The 16070-nt window shown below is 36.3% G+C and overlaps 1 protein-coding gene across 1 annotated transcript; it reads right to left on the bottom strand.

The window, feature by feature from the left end:
- Window positions 1-3651: 3651 nt before the first annotated feature.
- On the bottom strand, window positions 3652-6794 carry LOC124987573 (protocadherin beta-5-like). Its single transcript, XM_047556856.1, has one exon. The coding sequence runs from the start codon at window positions 6612-6614 to the stop codon at window positions 4227-4229; it is 2388 nt and encodes a 795-aa protein (XP_047412812.1). The 5' UTR covers window positions 6615-6794; the 3' UTR covers window positions 3652-4226.
- Window positions 6795-16070: the final 9276 nt, after the last annotated feature.

Here is a 16070-nt window from a genome sequence, read left to right as displayed (position 1 = left end):
AAATCTATCCTTAAAGCCTCCTTTGTCTTATGTGAATGTAGCAACACTAAATTTATTTTGACTAGCATACTAAACACATCAACCCATTTTTTTACCTTCACTCATTGTTTTCTCTCTCCCTCACACACATTTAGTTGATAGCATATATTCGAGTTTTTCTTAAGTGTAGTCTGAATATTTTAATTATTTAATTGAATTACTTAATTCAATTATAATTAATCTAATATCTAATATCTTTCAAGCTACATATAAATCTAATTATTTTTCCATTTACCTCTAAGGTTTTATCCTTCTTTTAGATTATTGAAGCACTAGTCATTTTTTATTTACCTTCACTTATTTTTGGTTATTCTTTATTACAGGGCACAACTTTTATATACAAGAATCTACCAAAAATTTTTCTACATTCATGAGATAAAGCTTGGCACATTAGAAATCTTTAACTCTATACTTGTAACTTGATGTTTTTGCTATTATGAATTTAAATGTCTTATATATTTTAAATCCTTTAAGAAACTATCATGACTAACTAGCACAATCAACATTAAATCAATCCTCATTTATATTTACCCTTCCCTTTAAGTCTCTTCTTTTGCCTGATGATGTCCACTAAAAGCATTTCTTTTAATGCAAATGTGACTGATTAATTCTCTTCAGGTTTTGATTGTTTTAAAAAAAATGTATCAGAATATCCTGTTTGATGATCATGTTTTCTGGTAATAGAATTCTAGTTTGGTAATAATTTTCTTCAAGGTCCTTAAGACATTTATTCTTTGCCTGTGGTTTCATTGATTTATGTTAAAAGATTTCCATTTTACTTATGCTTCTTTAAAAGTAACAGATCATTTGTATGTGGTTGATTTAATTTTTATTGCTTTGTCTTGAGCAAATTTCCTACAATATGCCTAGTTGTGTTTTGTTTTTTATTTATCCCAATTAGGTTTCACTGAGTATCTTGAAGTGGAACCAATTTCATCAATCTTATCATTATCTGTTTAAATATTGCTTATTATCCACTATTGTGCTCTCCTTATCCTAGGAAAACCATACTTCTGTTTGAGTTTTTCATTGTATTCCACATGTCACTAAAGTTCTTTTCTATATTTTTCATTATTTTTCTATTTGTATTTCTATAGTTCATATTGACCTGACTACATGCACTGATACTGTATTCCTTAATGTCAATGACAATAAACCATTTAGTTTTATATCAGACATTATATCTTTCAGTTGTAGAATTATTTTCCATTTGAAATTTTCAATTGTTGGGTGAAATTCTCTTTATATCTATTTTCTCTATTGTTCATTTTTTAGCACATTAGCCTTACTTAGTTTAATGTGTCAATTAATTCTAATATCTGGATCATCTATGTATTTTGGGAAGTTACGTTTTTGTTGTTTTATCTGTACCATCCAGTTGTATGATTATGTGTGCCCATGTGCACATATTCATGCATATGAACCTACTAATTTTTTTGCTAAATTTTGGATATTTATGTAAAAAAACTGTTCAGGATCAAGTTGATGTTATTCTTCCTCCAGGAAGAGCTCACTTTTTCTTCTGGTAGCTTCACAGAACCCTATCTAAACAAATTGTCATAAAACAGGCACTGGGCTCAATCAAGATTCTTTGAAGTCCTGATAAACATCTAGCCCTACAGAATTGTCACTTGAGAATTTAGTATATCCTCTATAGTCCCTTCCTATGGAAATCCCAAACTCTAATCATTGTATAACATGAAACACTTTACTCTACTTTTCAAGAATTTTCCACTTAAGTTTTTAGTATTCCCTGAGATGCTCTGAGTTTGCCAAGTCCTTTGAGGGGGAAACTGGTCCTGAGCTTGAATCCTCCAGTCTTCCAAAGGCTACTGAAGTTATTCTGTTCCTAATAAAAGACTGTTGTTCATTTTCAGATTTACACAATTTGTTTGGGGGAAAGTTGTAGGATTTAGTTCTCATCCCCAGGAATATTCCTACTCAAAAATCTGAGTCCATTCAGGTCTTATTATATCATCTGCTTTCTGTTGCTATAAAGAGATGATTTTTGACTTATGGCCAGTTTTAATGTTGTTTTATGCTTCCAGACACTGCATCTAACCTGGAAGCAGAATCCCAGTAAATACATGAATGTTTTAACCTCACACTTTAAAAATAAATTTTGTAATTTTATATCATGAAAGAAGAGGGAATCTCAAAGTGTATTGACTTCAGTACAATCTCTGCACCCCAAATAGCACATGTTAAACTCATCAAAGACAACAGAAAAGGAATTATAAAAGATGCATCTGCAATAGAAGCATTTGAGAAAAAGCATATTGACATGGGTGTCATTATGAAGATACTAGCCTCCATTCTCTATCTTGGTTCTGTAACATATGAAAATTGGTGTATTTTCATATGGTAGGCATGTTGTGAATATGATTTGGAACATGTTCACTACTAAATCCTAGTGACTGAATTTCAAAATGTTGATCTTTTCTACATTCTGGTTATATCCCCTAGCTGGAAAGGAATGATCCAAACTTTATGAATGCACACAGGAATAAGGCGGGTATCAAATGATCATTTGTCCTTTGTGTGGTTATACAAATTAGACTTATGAAAAGTGAAACCGAATTTTCATGATCTTGAAATATATTGGTGAAAACTTTAACCAGACATATTACTTGTCATACACAAAAGGTATTCCTTTAAATAGGTTATAATAAAGGGAGAAATCATTAAAGTTAACCACCATATTTAGATCTTGTATATATGTTTGTGTTTAATTATATTCTCACTTTTATCTCTTCCTCACTTCAACTTTTCAATTGAATGATGGCTAAAATCTTTGTTTCAAAACTCATCTAAATGTCAGTAGTTTTTCTTTTTTATTATATCCTCAGAAAAATTAGTAATTCAAGGAAAAGCAGAAGTACTTAATCTCCAGTAAAATGATATTTAAGATTCAAAAATAAATGTTACATTATAAAATTAGCTTTTTAACTCCTCTTATTCTGCCAGAAGTTCAATAATGTTGTCTTATATCCATATACGTTTAACCAGCAAGGAATCACACAAACAACTTACTACACTTATTGAACAAAACTGAGAACTATTATAATTCAGATAAATTCATTACTCTTCAAAGTACTCAAGGAAAAAATAATATTTAGTTCTTAAAAATGCAACTTTGATGTCATTGAAAATTAAATTCAAATGACAAAGAACAAAAAAGTGAACATAATTAAACATCATGAAGAAATCATTATGTTGTTGATAAAGACTGTTCACAACTACAAAGTGTAAAATCTTTGATCAGTCAATAAGAACTAAACAGAATAGTGAAAATGTAAAAGAAATTTCCTGATTATTGAAAAGGCAGGAGAATCTTCAGGAAAACCAAAGGAAATGTGCACAGTTATTCCACTTGTCATCTATTTATGAAGCAAAAGAACAGGACCCTGAAGCATCCTAAATTCTTTGAAGGGATTCAGGGCATAATTCAGGCTCTGAGATTATTCTTTAAATATGATTATGTGAAGCACGGATTTAACAATTTTATTTGGTGAAGGGGATGGCAAATTATATGATCATCTTCCTTTAGTTTATCTTAAATGAGATTTATTTAAATATCTTAAATCTTAGTATTATGGAAGAATTACAATGTTTTAGGTAAGTAGCAACCAAATAAAATATCATTGTCTTAGATATGTGGTGCACACAACAGGAAAAGGGCCACACCTTTTGTGTATTAAGATTTTAATGAAATGTGATATTGACATGCAATTTGAGAAAAACAAGTAGACTAGATTTTATCATCATGGTTACTCAGTGGGCTAACCTGGTAGTACAGCCAACCATAAATTTAGTTCAATGCCAACACTCTGGAATTGAAAGATAAACTTACGTGTTAAAGATGGGCGCCACAAATACATGGAAATTCAAGATTTCATTCAAGACTTTAAATGGTTGATGAAAGTAGGAAGTTCATTAAAATAAATTGTTTTCAACTACTTCCTTAATTTACAGAAAACTAACCGTTAGGAGATCACCTAGGTACAAAATGTATACCTCTTATGACTAAAAATGCTAAGAATAATGCCAATAAGAACAAATTTAGAGCTATCAGAAATATGCATAGGTCTGGATTACTGGTAAAGAATATTTTAATAGAACTAGAATTACTAAAGAAAGAAATTGCAATAGGAATTTTGCCAACTTATCAAGAAAAAAATATAAAATTAACTGAATACAAAGCTATTTCTGCAGTTGGAGTTTTCCTTAACTTCCCTCCCAGGGTCCTGAATCACGAAGTTGGGAAATATAGGCTTCAGGAATTTGAATTCACCAGACCCAGAGTTCCCAGCCAAACAAACTTCATACTGGTAACTCTGGGACAGGGTCCCAGTGCCACTAACATCCACCAGGTGGCTAGGAAAGTGGCCCTCAGGCACAGAGCACACACCCAGCGGCGCCGCCCTGCACCTCCTGCACAGCCTCACCGCCACAAACACCAGCACCGAAAAGAGGAAGAGAGACGACACCGAAGCCAAGGCGATGACCAAGTAGACTGTCAGCGAGTCGGCCTGCGCGCGATCGGGCGCCACTTCCGGCAGCGGCAGGTAGGGCTGCGAGAAGCCATCCACCAGCAGCACGTGCAGCGTGACGTTGGCAGACAGCGGCGGCTCGCCATTGTCCTTGACCAGCACCACCAGCCTGTGCCTGGCCGCGTCGCGCTCGCTCAGCAGCCTGGCGGTGCGCACCTCGCCATTGTGCGCCCACACGCCAAACAGCCCGGGCTCCGTGGCCTTGAGCAGCTGGAACGACAGCCAGGCGTTCTGGCCCGAGTCTCCGTCCACCGCCACCACCTTGGTGACCAGGTAGCCCGGCTCTGCCGCCCTGGGCACCAGCTCGGTGCAGGGCGCAGAGGCGTTCTGCAGCGGGTAGAGCACGAAGGGCGAGTTGTCGTTGTCGTCCAGCACCACGACGCGCACCAGCGCCTGGCTGCTCAGCGCGGGCGAGCCGTGGTCTGTGGCGCCCACGCGGAACTCGAACGCCTGCAGGACCTCGAAGTCCAGCGCCCTCAGCGCGAACAGCTGCCCGTTGTCCGCGTTGATGGAGACCAGCGAGGCGAGGGGCAGGTGCGGGTCCTGGGGCGGCAGCAGCGAGTAGGTCAGCTGGGCGTTGCTGCCTGAGTCTCTGTCTGTGGCGCTGACGCCGCCTATGTGCAGGGCGGGGCTGTTGTTCTCGCGCACCGACAGCGTGTAGGACGTCTGCGAGAAGGCAGGGGCGTTGTCGTTGACGTCGGAGACCAGGACGGTTATGCTGTGCTCGGTTTTCAGCCTGGGTGTCCCCAAGTCGGTGACTGTGATGGTGATGTTGTACTGGGCTCTGCTCTCTCTGTCCAGGGGGCCCTCTGTCACCAAAGTGTAAAAGTTCTTAAATGTGGGCTTCAAGAGGAAGGGGAGGTCGTTTTGTATGGAGCAAACCATCCTACCATTGTCCCCGGAGTCTGGATCAGAAACGCTGAAAATGGCAACTACAGTCTCAGGGGAGTTTTCCGGAATAGAGCTGGTGAGTGTCGACATGATTAGTTCAGGAGCATTGTCATTCACATCCACCACTTCTATGGCCACTGTGCATTTTCCCACAAGGCCTCCTCCATCAGTGGCTGCAATTTCTATGACATAATGTTGGGTTACCTCAAAATCCAGTGCCCTTTGCAGAAAAATTTCCCCTGTTTTTTCGTGTATTAGAAATGATTGAGAATCTTCATCACCTTCAAAGAAAGAGTAGGCTACACTGCCATACGTTCCTGCATCTAAATCTCGAGCAGAGACAACGAGAACTAACGAGTTTATGGGACTGTTCTCAGGAACGTGTACCTCATATAGCGAGTGTATAAATTCGGGGGCATTATCATTGATGTCTATTACTTCAATGCGTACTGTGACTGTACCAGACCTGGGTGGCACCCCACCATCCAGCGCTGTGAGGGTTAAAATGAGCTCAGGCTGTTCCTCCCTGTCCAGAGCTTTGCCCAACACCAGCTCTGGGTATTTTCTGCCATCTCCGCGATTGTGTGTAACAACACGAAAATTGGAGTTGGGGCTGATTGTGTAGTTCTGAACACTGCTGCTACCTATGTCCAAGTCCTGAGCTGATTTCAAAGCAAACACTGTCCCTGCCTGGGAGCTCTCTGGGACTTTGATGAGCATTTCCCTGTCTAGAAACTCTGGAGAATGGTCATTTACATCTGTGAGTCGCACATCAACTTGAAACAACTGCACCGGGTTTTCTAGTAACAATTGGAAATGCAATATACAGGGTTCTATCACCCCACAGAGCACCTCCCGGTCTAGTTTTTCCTGTAGAAGCAAATCGCCGGTCTTTACATTGAGCTGCAAGAGCTGTTCGCTGCCTTTGTGATGGATTCGCGCGCCCCGAGTGGCCAGCTCCCCCACCCTGAGCCCCAGATCTTTTGCCAGGTTGGCCACAGAGTAGCCACTTTCTGTTTCTTCTGGCACAGAATACCTAATTGCCTCAGAGTCAGCCTCCCACAAAAACAATAGCATAGCAAGAAAAATAACTTGCCTTTTCTGGAGTGGTTTTGCTAGTGCAGTCTCCATTGTTCAAATCCGTCCAGAATGGCAGTTCCTTCAATTCGATATACAATCCACTGAGATGATTTGGTTAAATAATCTTGAGTTTAATGTTTTTGTGTAACACGCACTTAGAACGATGCCTTCTCTGAAGATCTGTGTGGTGGAGATCACCTAAAACGCCTCCTTTTTTTAAGGAGCTTTCAGAGTTCTGATTCCCAGCTCAATGGCGTCCTGGGAATCCCGATCTCTTTATTCACACTCTTAACCTGCAGCGCCACCACGCGTCCGCACTTACTATTGCATATATTACTTGACATTTCATTCCAGATTCTAAACCTGGTGTGTATCAATACACACCTTTTAAGCCACAAAAGCGATCTTTATTTCATCTCCAAGTTATTAGAAGTTCTAAATGAACATTTGGAGTTAATTTTAAGTGTATGAATACCTGTAAGAAGAAACTAAACTGATATATTAGTCTTAATTTTTGGAGTACATGAAGAAACTTTGTGTTTGTAATTTATTATATTTAAGAAATTAATGGATATTAGAAATTTTCTATTTTTAAAAAATTAATTTTGATGTATAAATTTCCATCAGAAATATGTCACAAAATATAAGTGTACAACTCAGTGAAATATTGTTTGTTAAAGGTAGGATTTTGACTTAATACCATCTTTGTATGTGTGTCTGTGTATTTCTTACTTATTTTTTAAGGTTACACTTATTTTTTTAAAGTTATAACATTAGAATACACTTTGACATAATTACAAATGCATGGAAAATAATTTTCTCTAATTCAGTCCCAAGTTCGTCCCCAAAATGTCCAAGTTTGATTGTTTTCTCTGATATGTGGAAGCTAATGGAAAAATGGCCATGGTGTTGTGGATATTACATCAAAATAGAGGAAAGATCAGTAGAGTAGTCCAAGAGGAAGATGGAATAAAAGGATAGATCTGACCAATCTTTCATATGTATATACATGAATATACATGAATATGTTTATACATGAATATACCAGTGTATCTCAAATCAGTGAATTTTAGCGAAGTTTATATACTTTTACAAGATCCTAGATTGAAAATTGAAACACTACCAAAAACTAAGAATTCCCCTTCTTCCATTGGTTGTTTTACCCTCCCTCCCAAAAGGTAAGGGCTATCCTGACTTCTGTTCTTGTAGCTATCTCTGCCTTCTTTTGAACTCTTATGTGAATGAAGCTATAGGGTATTACTATTTTGTCAACTTTCTTTCAGTTAACATATTATTAAGTGAAACTGATCTGTCATGTTGTTCTAATGTGTTTTGTACTCATTGGTTTATATTTTTCAGATGTAGGAATATATACCTTGATAATTTATACATTCTGTACTTGCTGAAAATTGGGGTTTTTCCAGCTTTGAGTTTTTTTGGTACTACTGCTATATATGTTGTATATATTCATAGGCTTTGAATATATACAACAATAGGATTGTTGTATGTAGAATCCAACAATAGGATTGTTGTGCATTAATGCATGCACATATATTTAGATTTTTCAAATATTGTGAAATATTTTTCAAAAGTAGTTGTAGTAATACCAGCAAAGTTTGGGAGTTCCAGTTTCTTCATATCCTTGTCAACATTTGATGTTTTCTTTTCAGTTTTAAGTGTGATAATATCATGTTTGTGGTTTTAATTAGCATTTCCATAGTGATTCATGAAATCATGCACATTTTCACAAATTCATTGTCCACTAGTTTACATTCTTGTGATGTGCTTGTTAAATTCTTTTTATATTTTTCTATTTGGGACATTTGTCTGTATCCTTATTACTCTGGAGAAGTGTCTTCTGTATTCTGGAAATATCTTTTTCAGATGCATGTGTTGAAAATATCGTTTCCTACTCCACGCCTATATTTTTAAAATAATTTTTTAAAAGCTTAGTGGCTATACATAGTAGTTAGGTTGTATGCTTGTATTTAAAATTTATTATAGTGACATTGATCAAGAAATTTTTAATTTGGTCTGATTTGTCAACATATTTCATTTATAGTTAGCAGTTTGTGTGTATGATTTAAATATTTTGCATACTCCAAAGCATAAAAATATTCTTTTATGATGTATCTTGAAAAACTAATAACTATAATTTGCATGATGAAAGTTATAATCTATTTTAAATTACTTTCTTCAAGTGAATAATATTAGGGTCATTTTTCATATATATATATCCAAATGTCTCTACACCAGTTTTTGAAAAAATTATCCTCATTATTTCTGAAATGACATAGTCCTTTTAAATCAGGTGACCACATTTTGGCTCAAGTATTCCATTTTTCTACTTATTTATCTTACAATACCACATTCTATTGTTTACCATAGTCTTATAACAGAGTTTGTTATGAGAGGTAAGTCCTCCATTTTAGAATCAATAGACTATTTTATTTCATTTTTAAAATATTTTTAGTTGTCAACGAACCTTTATTTTATGTATTTATATGTGGTGCTGAGAATTGAACCCAGTGCCTGATACATGCTAGGCAAGAACTCTACTACTGACCCACAACACCAGCCCCATCAATAGACTATTTTAAAAAGCAGTTTTTTACCCACAGAAAAAAATCAGAAGGCAAAAAATTTTCCATATACGCCTATCCCCACACAGGCACAACCTTCCCCATTATCAACATTCTCTGTCAAAGTTGTACATGTCTTACAATTTATGTACCTGCATTAATCTTTATCACTAAGTCTTTAGTTTAAATTAAGGTTCATTCCTGGTACTATACACTGTATGAGTTTTGACAAATGTAAAATGACATGTATTCACCTTCAGAGGATAGTTTCACTAGCCTAAAAATCTCCTAGGCTCCACCTATCTCTCCCTCATCTGGACCCCCTGGAAACCACAGATATTTTTACTGTCTCCACAGTTTTGCCTTTTCCAAAATGTCATGTAATCAGATTAGTCCATTATATAGTCATTTGAGATTAACTATTTCATTTAGTAAAATGCATTTAGATTTTCTCCATGCCTTTAATAATTTGATGACTATTTTGGTGTTGAATGATAATATTAAATGTCTGACTGCATCACAGTTACTTATCCATTCAATTATTGATGGGCATTTTCATCTTGACAGTTATGATTACCGCTGCTATAAACTTCACCTTGCAAGTTTTTGTGAGGATCTAAATTTTCAACAACTTTGGATAAATATTATGACACATGATTACTGCATCAAATAGTAAGAGTATATTTAGCTTTGTAAGAAGATGCCAAGCTGAACCATTTTTCATTCCCATCAGCAGTGAATGAAAATTGCTTTTGCTCCCATTTTCCTCAGCATGTGGTTTTTCCAATGATCTAGAGTTTGGACATTCTATGGTTTTGCAGTGGTATCTCAAAGTTATTTTATTTTTTATTTCCTTGATGACATATAATATTGAGCATGTTTTCACATACTTATTTGCCATCTAGCTATTTTATTCAGTAAATTGTTATTTTGGCCAGTTTTACATAAGAATGATGATTTTATTATTGTTCAGTGTTTATAATATTTGTATATTTTGGATAATATTCCTTTATAATATACCTTTTGTCAATATTTTCCTAGCCTGTGGCCTGTCTTTTCATTCCATTGGTAGACTCTTTGGCAGAGCAGAAAATTTTAATTTTAATGATGTCCAGCCTATCAATTATTTCTTCCATGGATCATGCCTTAGGTGTGATATCTCTAGTTTTATTCTTTTTCTTCATGATTACTTTGGTTCTTATTGTCCTGTTGTATTTTTGTACAACTTTATAGTCTATGCATCTCTTTTCAAAAAGAAATTGGCTAAAATTTTGTTTAGGATTTTGTCTTCTCTAGTGATTGACTGGAGAAGAACTAACATTCCCATCATTCCCATTATCGAGTCTTTCAACTAGTGAACATTGTATATTCCTCTATTTAGTTAGATATTCTATATTTTCTCAACAATGTTTGTGGTTTTCAGTATAGAAGTATTAAGAATATTCTATTAGATTTCTTTCCAAGTACTTGATATTTTGGAAACATTGTAAATCATATCTAAAATTTTCATTTTTTGTTATTGTTGGTATGTAGACAGACAACTCATATTTGTGTATTGACCTTGTATCCCATGGCATTGCTAACTTCATTAATGATTGCTAATAAATTAGAGATTCTTCACGCTTTTTTATGTGATAATCATACCTTTTTTAAAAAGAGGATTTCTTCCCTCTCAATCATTGTGCCTTTTGGTCCTTCTTTGTCTTATTCCACTGATTGAGGCCTATAGTTAACTACTGAATTGAAGTAGTAAGGGTGGGAATCCTATTCTCATTCTTGACCTCCAGCAGAAAGTTTTCAATAATTTATCACTAATGATATTTATTGAGAGTTTAAAAAGACACTTTGAAAGTTCCTTTCCATTTTTATTTGCTAACAATTTTACCATTAATGTATTCTGAATTTTATCAAATGACATTTGCATTTATTTATTCCTATATCTGTTAATGTGGTAAATTATATACATCAAATTTCAATATTAACCTGCATTGAATTCCTGAAATAACCACCATTTTCTCTTAACCTATTGTTTTCCTCTTATACATCACTGAAGTTTATTTGATTAATATTTAAAATAAAATTTCCATACATGTTTGTAAAAGAAACAGGTTTGTTGTTTTTCTTTATTATACTGTCAAATTCAGGTTTGGATGCCATAACTACTCAAATTGTGCTGGTTCCCAAATTATTTCATAAATGTCTTTAATTTCTCAATTCTTAGTTTGTATAAACTGGCATTAATTTTTACATAATTATTTAAAAGAGTTTATCATTCAGAGGAAAAATGTATTAATATAATCTTTATTTAATATATCTGAATTATCAGATTTTCTATTTTTTTCTCACTTCAATTTTGGAAAACTTGGTTTATAAAGAATATTTTATATAAGTTGTCAATTGGTATGAAGTTGTTCATAATATTCCCTTTTAAGTTTTTTAAAAAATATCTGTAGGATTGGTAATGATGTTTGTTTTTCATTTACAATACTGACAGTTGGTGTTTTCTCTTTTTCTTGCTTCTAAAAAGTTTTACATTTTATTAAAAATTACAAAGAAACCGACTTTCAGGTGTGCAGATTTTCACTGTATATTTCTCATCTCTCTTACATATTTTGGCTTGTTGTGTTTTGCGTGTACCTTCATTCTTTATTCACATTTGATTTACAGTTGTTTTCTAGTTTCTTAAGATGAAAGCTTGTATTCTTGCTTTTTTTAGTCTTGCTTCTCTATTATGTGCATTTCAGGTTTCAAAACCCAAGTTCTGTTGTGATGTGTCAGTTCATTTTTTAAAATTTTGTACACCACTTCTCCATTGTGAAATTATTCTTTATTGGTTCCTTTTAGTTATACATAACAGTACAATTCATTTAGACACTATTATAGAAGCATGGAATATATCTTGTTCTAATGCAGACCCCCAGTGTCGGGGGCCGCGGACCCCACTCCGGCTTGAAGGCTGAAAAGACTGTACCCTGGCACTAAGCCGGGGCAACATAGACTGCAACATCAAGGACTGGCACAAAGCCGGGGCAACCTGGTTTGCAACATATGGCTGACGCTGCCGAAAGAACTGGCCCCGGCACTAAGCCAGCAGCTGATAAAGTGGCCCCGGCATTGAGCCAGGGCCAGAAGGAACTGCTTTGATTGGACAAAAGTGACTCGTGCTTGCACACGCCCTTTAGTTGCTCTGATTGTATTATATTGTAATCTTGCTCTCCCCGCATATTCTGTAACCTGATTGGCTTATAATTCATATAAATATGACCGTGACTTCTTAGTAGAGGTAGAGAAAAGAGAAACCATGGTTATCTAATAATAAGGTCCTGATTAAACTGCTGAAGGAAGTTTCCTGTGTCGTGCTTTCTTGCGGGCGAGGTACGCGACAAGTGGTGCCGAAACCCGGGAATTCAGAACCTTCAGCGGTCAGGGGGTGCACCGGTAAGCCCCACAGGTAAGTGGGGTCCACATATAGTGGGACGCTCCTCTGTAGACATAGAGAGAGCGGGGATTAATCCCACAGGTAAGTGGGACGCTCCATAGAGAGAGCGGGGATTGACGCTCCTCTGTAGACAAAGAGAGAGCAGGGATTTACTTTACATAATTTTGCTTTCGCTTTCATTCTGCTGGCTCTGAACACTGCTTTTATTATGGGCAATTCTCCATTTAGTTCGTTAGTACAGCCTTTGGATTTAGTACAGCCTTTAGATATTTTGTTGCGCTCTAAAGAGCTCAAGGTCAAACACAGTACTTTACAAACATTCATAGAAAGAATTGATAAAGCGGCTCCATGGTTTGCTGTCTCTGGGAGCTTGACTCCTGCTAGTTGGGATAAGTTGGGAAGAGATTTGGATTTTCTTCAGGAGCAGGGACAATTGGAGAAAGGGGTGATACCGCTATGGAAATTAATAAAAGGATGTATTCTTGATGGTAGATGTCAGGAAGCTATTCATAAAGGACAGGCAGTTCTTGAACAACTACATGAGGAGAAGTCCGAGGATTCTATGAGTACTTCCAGTAAACATAGTGCAGGAGAGCAGGTTTATGGAACTATTCCAAAGAGGAGACTGTACCCAGATTTAAAAGCCCTCAGAACACCAGAAGATACAGGGGAGTCAGAATCAGACGGTGATGAGAAAGTAAAAGAGCTAACGCAGCACTTACGGAAGGTGAAGATAAAAGAAGGGGGAACTAAGAGGCAAAAAGATTTTAGACAAAAGGACTATGAGGAAGAACAGAAGCCAGCTCTAGCCTATGATCCTCCCCCATATGTGGGAGGGGTTCCAGGCACGGGTAGAGCTTTTAATTCTGCAGCTTGGAGGGCTGCCCATGTAGAGTTGAGGTTTGCCTGTCCTGTATTCCAGGACAATGATGGGGGAAGACATCAGGAACCCATAGAATTTAAAACGATAAAGAATATAGCAGAATCTGTCCGCACTTATGGTGTGGATGCTGCTTTTACTATCGCCCAAATAGAGGGGCTCAATAGATTCTGCATGACCCCCTCGGACTGGGCCAGTTTAGTGAAAGCTTGTGTTTCCCCAGGTAAATATTTAGACTGGAGAGCCTTCGTGTTAGAGGGGGCCAATGAACAGGCTGCACAAAACCAAGCTATGGGCAAACCTGCCTGGGATGTGGATATGCTTCTGGGGCAGGGTAGATTTGCCAATCAGCAAACAGGCTTTCCATTAGAGGTTTATGAACAAATTAATAAGATCTGCATTGCTGCCTGGAAAGCACTTCCTAATAAAGGAGAGGTGCGAGGTAACTTAACAAAAATTGTCCAAGGCCCCACAGAAGCTTTTTCAGATTTCGTGGCTAGAATGGTAGATGCAGCAGGGAAGATCTTCGGGAATGCTGATGCAGCTATGCCTTTAATTAAACAATTAGTATATGAACAATGTACAAGAGAATGCAGAAATGCTATTAATCCATTTAAAAGCAAAGACATAGAGGCATGGATGAAAGCTTGTAGAGAAATAGGTGGCCCATTAACAAATGCAGGCTTAGCTGCTGCCTTCCTTCGCATGGAAGGACTATTAAAGGCTTTATTAAAGGCTAATGGAGCACCTTTAGAGGTTTCCTCAGCTAGGAAGTTTTTAAAAGCTGTAGAAGACAAAGCCCCTTGGTTTTTAGATAAGGGCTTGTTGGATCAAGAGAAACTATCACAAGAGACAGAAAAAGGCCCCCCTCCTGATCCCTTCCACGCAGCTCCATGGCCACCTAGGGAGGGAACACCCATGTCCTTGAAGCAGTCCTCCCCCTAGGCAGAGATCTCAGCAGCTCCATTCCTCAAAAGTAGTAAGAAATAATGTTTTGTGATTTTCTGCATTCAAACCTAACCTGATTTCTCAACCAGGAAGAAAAAGGGTTAAAAAAGTCCTGGGTGATCCTCCCTCCCCCCTGCCTGGCCTTGCTGAAGCCTGCATTGGAATGTAAACTGCAACAGTCTCAGCGGGAAAGGGGGGTAACCTGAAGATAAGAAAAAGAAAACAAAAGGGTGTCTGTTTTAAATTTCTGGACTGCTACACAGAATTAACTCATTTTCCAGGATTCTTGTTTTGTTTTGTTTTTCTTTAATGCTGTATTTTTGAGCTCATAATTCTGATCTTGCATACCTAGGTTAATGATTTTTTTTTTCTCTTTTTGATCAGTTCTATTTTTTATTCAACTAAAGTTTTTGAACATCTGTTACATTGCAATGGAGATTCACCTATAAAGTTACAAGGCCTTTGATTTTGTGTTATTTGTATGTTGTGCTGTCTGGTGTCATGTCTTGTCTGCATCAAAACTGAGTGCTCCTAAAATTAAAATTTAAAAATGGATCCAAATACTTTTATTCACGTGATTTAAAAGGGTTCAATTTAAATTGAGTAAACTTAAAAGTGACATGTCTTTAAAAATAACTTGCAAGTCTCTAGGTGGTCAAACTAATGAAATGTTGAAAAACAATGTCTAATATCAATTGTTTCTAGGACTTTTCTTCAACAGGAAAGAGACAGCAAATACTGTTCAGGACACCTGCCTGCTTTCTTGGTTTTTACAGAATAAGTAAATTAGAGTTAACATATATGGGATTACTTAAATGTGTTTGTAGAGACATCTGATTAATTTACAAAATTAAAATGCTCATTGTTAAATAACATCATGTACTCTTAACTCCTTAAATTCCATGGAGTATCATACTTAAACATTATTGGTGTTTTCATAGGTTGGTAAATAAAAAGGGTTTAAACTTGCTTTGTGTCATCACTAAACTAAAAACAAGGTTACTAAGAGTTATGTCTTAACAAGTACAATTCTATATACAAAGGGTTCTAAAGGTTTCAACTGTGTTTCAATTAGAGTACTATAAACAACAAAATATTTAATCTTATTAAAAATAGAGCAATTTATCTAAATTCAGAAATTTCATAAGAGTTGTTTCAGAATGTGAACAAAAAGGGGTCAACAGGTAGGAAAGAGAAAATAAAAGGGTCTGGGTATGGAAATATATTTAGTAAAAGGGAAAAGGAAATGTTTCTGGGTAAGAAAGTGCTTGTGTGATGAAATACATGAGGGGCTAAGTAAGTGCTAAGAAAGTCCATGTAAGTAAAGGGCAAGTTTCAACATGTTTGTGTGAAACTGAGTTGGTTGTGTGTATGTGAGACAGCTAAAGCTATTAAAGGTTTTTCCTAAGGTGAAATACTAATGTTCTGATATACACCAAAGTTTAATCTACATGGTAAAATGACATGGTAAAATGGCAAGGATTTCTTAGAAACACTAATTTACTCTTAACTTTGTGTCTATTAAGTTTTATTCTTTAAAACAATTAGTCTTAAAAATTGGGGTTTATACAATTATGGTTAAACAACTGTTAGAGTATTGTACTATGTTACAGAGTCTACATTTTTCTTTAAAAACTGAATTTGGTAAGATAAAAGTG

The sequence above is a fragment of the Sciurus carolinensis genome, chromosome 6, assembly GCF_902686445.1.
Source record: "Sciurus carolinensis chromosome 6, mSciCar1.2, whole genome shotgun sequence".
NCBI lineage: Eukaryota > Metazoa > Chordata > Mammalia > Rodentia > Sciuridae > Sciurus > Sciurus carolinensis.
Note: the sequence above shows the minus strand (reverse complement) of the source record. Positions and strands in the feature narration are given on the sequence as shown.

Excerpts from the sequence above, each read along its gene's own strand:
- LOC124987573 (XM_047556856.1), bottom strand. The coding sequence starts at position 6,614 with ATGGAGACTGCACTAGCAAAACCACTCCAGAAAAGGCAAGTTATTTTT.